A 5740-nucleotide genomic window follows, 5' to 3' on the forward strand; every position below is an offset into this window, starting at 1 on the left:
TATTTTAGGAGTTTCCTCCCCACTGTCCTGTGACCATGGCAGATATGTCCATACCCTTACATTCACTACAATTCAACAACATGATACGGGAAGAAAATGCTGACACCTCAAACAGCGAAATGATCTTGTCTAGATCAATGACCAGACCAGAGGTCCAAATGATAGATTCTCCTGTGCAGTTGCCTATAGTCTCAACTTCAGCCACAGACCCTGAAGAGATGTCTATACAGCCAATGACGTCCCCAGCCTTTGACACTATGTCTGAAATTTTAACGGGAGCACCAAACTCTGGAGCATTGTCCCCAACACTAATGCCAGCCTCAGATTCTGGGACACTGTCCCCATTGTTAATGCCAGCCTCAGATTCTGGAACATTATCCCCATTGCTCATGCCAGCTTCAGATTCTGGATCACTGTCCCCATTGCTGTCCGCTTCAGACTATGGGTTAATATCCCCAGGAGTGATAACAATTCCTGATTTTGGAATGATGTCCACAGCACAAATGGCAGCAACAGATTCTGCAGAGATATCACCATTGGCAATGCCAGATTTGTCTTCTGGAGTGCTGTCTAAACCTATAATGAACAGTTCATCCTCAGAGACAATGTCCACACCATTAATGCTAGCACCAGATCCTGGGGAGCTGTCACCATTCCTAATGTCAGATGTAAACCCTGAAGTGATGTCCACACAGGCAGTACCATCTCCAGGTTCTGAAGCAATGTCCCCATTGCAAATTACAGATGAAGACACTGAAGCAATGTCCCAAGTGCTAATGACTGCTCTAGCCTCTGGAGACATATCTTCACTGTTAATGTCAGGCACAGACTCTGAAGTGATATCCTCACTGATAATGTCAGCCTTAGGGTCTCAAGAAACATCAACCCAGCCAACAAGCAGCCAAGACTCTGGGGGAATATCCACCCCGCTCATGTCAGGCCCAGACTCTGGAGTAATGTCTTCACTACTAATGTCAGTTACAGACTCTGAAACAATGTCTACACTTCCACTGTCAGTCTCAGATGCTGGAGAGATGTCCACATTACCAAATCCAGCCTCCAATGCTGAAGCAATGTCCCCTCTGCTCATGACAGCCCTAGCTGCTGGAGTGATGCCCACCCAACTGATGCCTGCCCTGGGCTCTGGGGAGATGTCTCCACAATTAGCACAAAGTCTAGATTCTGAAATCATGTCTACTCCACCAATGACAGCAACAGCCTCCAGGGTGATGTCCACACTGACAGTGAGAGCTTCAGACTCTGGAGCAATGTCCACACCACTAAGAGCCCCAGATTCTGGACATGTGTCTACACTACAAAAGATAGTCTCAGTCTCCAGAGCAATGTCTACTCCACTGGAGACAGTCACAAGCTCCGGAGAAATGTCCACAGAGCAAACATCAACCACAGCCTTTAGAATGATGTCCACAGAGTTAACAATGGACAACACTCCTCAGGCAAGGTCTGCCAGCTTTATGAAAGCCATGGCCAATGGAGCAACGTCTACCCAGCAAATGAGATCTCCAGACTCTGGAATGATGTCCATGCCATTAAGGAGGACCACAGTTTCTGGAGTTATGTCCATGGAGCCAATTATGGCTCCAGCCTCTGAAACCATGTCCATGCCACAACTGACAGCTCCAGCCTCTGGATTAATTGCTCCTCCCCCCATGCCTATGCTGAAAATGAGAGTCCCTGTCTCTGGAGCAATGTTCACATCACAAATGAGAACCACAACCTCAGGATTGACATCAACACCACAAATGAGAGCCTCTGGTGCAGTGTCCACCCCACTAATGACAGCCAAAGCCTCTGGGTCAATGTCAGCACCATTAACGAGAGACACAACCTTGGAGGTGAAGTCTATGCTGCAAATGAGAGCCCCAGCCTTTGGAGCCTTGTCCAAGCCACTAATGACATCCAAAGACTCTGGAGCAATATTTAGTCAGCTGATGACAACCACAGGTTCTGGAGGGGTATCCACCCCACTAATGAGAGACACAACTTCTGGAGCTCTGTCCATGCCTCAAGTAACAAACACAACCTTTGGAGGAATGTCTACACTGCTAATGAGTGCCACAGCCTCTGGAAAAATGCCCCCCTCACAAATGACAGCCACAGCCTCTGGATCTATGTCTACACCACTAATTACACCCCCAGGCCCTGGAAAGATGTCTAGTCAGCCAATGAGCATCCAAGACACTGGAGGGATGTCACTCATGAGATCCATGACCTCTGGAAGGATGCAAATGAGAGCCTCAGCCTCTGATGCACTGTCCACACCAACAGTGAGTGCCTGGGCCTCTGGGGCAAGGTCCACACCACTAATGAGAGCTTCAGACTCTGGAGAGATGTCTACACTGCTCACAAGAGCTTCATCCTCTGGAGAGATAGCCCTGCCACTAATCACACACCCAGTTTCTGGGGAGATAGCCGCCCCTCTGAGACCTCCAGTTTATGGAGCAATGTCTGCCCCACCGATGAAAGAGCATCCAAGACACTGGAGGGATGTCACTCATGAGATCCATGACCTCTGGAAGGATGCAAATGAGAGCCTCAGCCTCTGATGCACTGTCCACACCAACAGTGAGTGCCTGGGCCTCTGGGGCAAGGTCCACACCACTAATGAGAGCTTCAGACTCTGGAGAGATGTCTACACTGCTCACAAGAGCTTCATCGTCTGAGGAAATCCCCCTCCCACTAATCACACACCCAGTTTCTGGGGAGATAGCCGCCCCTCTGAGACCTCCAGTTTATGGAGCAATGTCTGCCCCACCGATGACAACCACAGCCTCTGGAATGATGTCCATTCCACAGATAAAGTCTCCAGTCTCTGCAACAATGTCTACACCGCTAATGAGATCAATAGCCTCTGGAGGGATGTCCGTGCCACTGACAAGAACCCCAGCTTCTAGAGTGACCTCTGTACCACAAATGATGCAGACTTTCTCTGGAGACAAATGCACTCTACCAATGCGAGCTGCAGCCTGTGGAGGGATGTCTCCACCACTGGTAAGAGTTCCAGATACTGAGGCTGTGTCCATACCACTAAGGAGACCCTCAGAGAGTCTCCATACCCCTCTGCCCGTAGAGTTATTGAGCGATCCAGCCCCTGGAAAGATGTCCACAGCAAAAATGATAGTTATGGCCTCTGAAGGTATGTCCAAACCATTAATGAGAGCCACAGCCTCTGGAACAATGTCCGTGCCTTCTGTGTCTACCTTGGCTTCTGAAGAGATGTCTATACCGCTAATGAAAGCTTTGGCCTCTGGAGCCATATCCACACTGCAAACTGGAGTCACAAGTTCTCATTCTATGTCCTTGCCAGAGATGACATACACAGCTTCTGGAGGGATAGCCACAGCACAAATGAGAGCCTCAGCTTCTAGGACAATGTCCTCACCATTTATGAGAAATTCAGCTTCTGGAGCAATGTCCATTCCACTACTGAGAGCCACAGCCTCTGGAGGAATGTCCATACCACAGATGACAGCCATGGCCTCTGAAAGGATGTCCACACCACTTGTGAGGGCTCCAGCCCTAGGAGAAATGTCTATACCACAAACAGCCTTTAGAATGATGTCCACTCTGAAAACTGAAGTCACAGACTCTGGAGAGGCATCTACTGCTTACATCAACACAACAGACTCTGGATCAAGCTCTACAGCTCACATGACTGCCACAACCCCTGAAATAAGGAATCTACCACCAAAGGAAGAGCCATCATTTGGAATGTTGACTCCAGCACTCTGTTACCTCTTAGAAGAGCAGGAAGCAGCCCGAGGGTCATGCTCTCTAGAAGAAGAGATGGAAATTGATGAAGAGAAGCAAATTAAGGGGTTTTTGGATGATTCAGAGAAAATGGCATTTCTGGTGTCTCTTCATCTGGGAGAAGCAGAGAGGTGGTCCATCTTGCAGATGGAGGTAGGAAATCCCCTCTCAGATGAAAATAAATCTTTCCTGAGTAGATCACAGGGCTTGTATGATTCCCTGTCTGAGATAGACATCCTCAGTGCTGTTCTCTGCCATCCCAAGCAGGGCCAGAAGTCAGTCAGGCAGTATGCCACTGACTTCCTACTCCTGGCTCGACATTTGTCTTGGTCTGATGCCATTCTCCGGACCAGGTTTCTGGAAGGACTCTCAGAAGCTGTTACCACCAAAATGGGTAGGATCTTCCTGAAGGTGGCTGGGAGCCTAAAAGAACTGATAGACAGGTCTCTCTATACTGAGTGCCAGCTGGCTGAAGAGAAGGATTCCCCAGGCAACTCAAGCCAGGTTCTGCCGACAGCCTGTAAGCGGAATAATGAGGAGGCCATGGAGGATGAACTGAGTGCTCAGCAGCAGACTGAAGAGGTAAAAATAAAGAAATGCACTCAAGGTTTTTAAGCAGAAAAATGGGGAGGTAATGATTGGTAATACATCCTATTCCTTTGAGTAGAATAAGAAAGAGGCAAGGGGGAAACATTAAGCTTCTAGAACATTCATGTCAGCCTGGAGTTTCATCAGCAAACATGACTCTGTAGTTACTTTGAAGTATTAATCATTTTGAAGAGCAATGTCCTACCCACGTTATTGAGGGCCTGGGATGGTTAAAGCTCTAGGTTTTCTAATTATGAGGGAACTCTTTGGGATCTATTCCAATTCTCCACTTATTCCAAGTTCAGTCTTAAGGGAAAGGTCTTTTTTGCGTGCTAGGGTTCCCCTACAGCCACGTGTGTTGTGGACTTAAGTCAGTAGGGAATATGGCCAGTCTAGTCCTCATTCAGGTCACACTTTACACAAGTAATATAAACTAGCCAGGTTCCTTGATCTGCTAACTTACTCATGTTATTCAGGCAGAATATCTTTTTTTTTTTTTTTTTTTTTTTGGAAATGTGGCTCTTACCTCTGCTTTGTTTTTCTCAATCCCAGCATCAACATGTTTCCAAACGCTGTTGCTACCTGAAAGAGCAGGGAGATCCACAAGAGGGTCTTCATGAACACCTTCGACAGAGCACAAGCCATCAGATGTCTCCCACCAACAAGTAATGCTCCTTGGACTCTTTTCCTGTGATATCTGATTCAGCTGCTAACTTGAGAATTGGTTCCTGGACCCATTCCACTCAACTACATCATAAACCTTGTTGCCTTCACCCTCCAGTGTCCCCCTCCACGAATATCCCATACTATTTCCCACTTGGCTGACTTGACCTTCTCTTTTACCTACATGCCTGTGACCTGCCCTGACAATCAGAGTGTAAACTATAAGAATGTATGGTGTATAAGGTTCTGAACTCCCACTGTCATCAATGCTAGTCTTTACCCAGAGAGAAGTCTCGGCAGCAGAAATCATGTCCTACCTCAAAAATACCTTATTGTGTCTTGCCACATATCATCAGGCAAACTTGAGGAATCCCTTGTTTCATTTCACCTGGCAGGGGAGCCTGTAATGACAGTGATGCCTACTTCTATATCACCCTTTTTACCCAGTAGACTTGTCCTTATATGTCCCAACTCATTCCACCTAAAATGGGTCTCCAGGGCCCTTGCCCTGTTCATAATCTCCATTGTGAACCATTCGTTTTGAGTTATAAAAATAATAGTGATAGTAATGGTTAACCGTTATTGATAATGTACTTTGTGACAGGTCCTGGGATAAACTCTTGATAAGTACTATACTACTACCATCTTAGAGTAACCCAACTTATTCTTGTGTTATCAGCTTCTGACCTCTTGATCTGTTGTTTATGGTCCTTGTCTT

The 5740-nt window shown here is 47.1% G+C and overlaps 1 protein-coding gene across 2 annotated transcripts; it reads left to right on the forward strand.

Annotated features, from left to right (window-relative positions):
* Positions 1-35: 35 nt before the first annotated feature.
* RTL9 (retrotransposon Gag like 9) lies at positions 36-5067 on the forward strand. Of its 2 annotated transcripts, none has more exons than XM_006167717.2 (3): positions 36-2275; positions 2613-4353; positions 4912-5067. In XM_006167717.2, the coding sequence occupies exons 1-3, from the start codon at positions 36-38 to the stop codon at positions 5026-5028; spliced, it is 4098 nt and encodes a 1365-aa protein (XP_006167779.2). In that variant the 3' UTR covers positions 5029-5067. The 2 variants fall into 2 exon arrangements, with proteins under 2 accessions (XP_006167779.2, XP_006167778.1); XM_006167716.1 differs by having other exon boundaries at positions 45-2288; positions 2488-4353.
* Positions 5068-5740: the final 673 nt, after the last annotated feature.

This window comes from Tupaia chinensis, unplaced genomic scaffold (assembly GCF_000334495.1).
Source record: "Tupaia chinensis unplaced genomic scaffold, TupChi_1.0 Scaffold144991_2, whole genome shotgun sequence".
Taxonomy (NCBI): domain Eukaryota; kingdom Metazoa; phylum Chordata; class Mammalia; order Scandentia; family Tupaiidae; genus Tupaia; species Tupaia belangeri.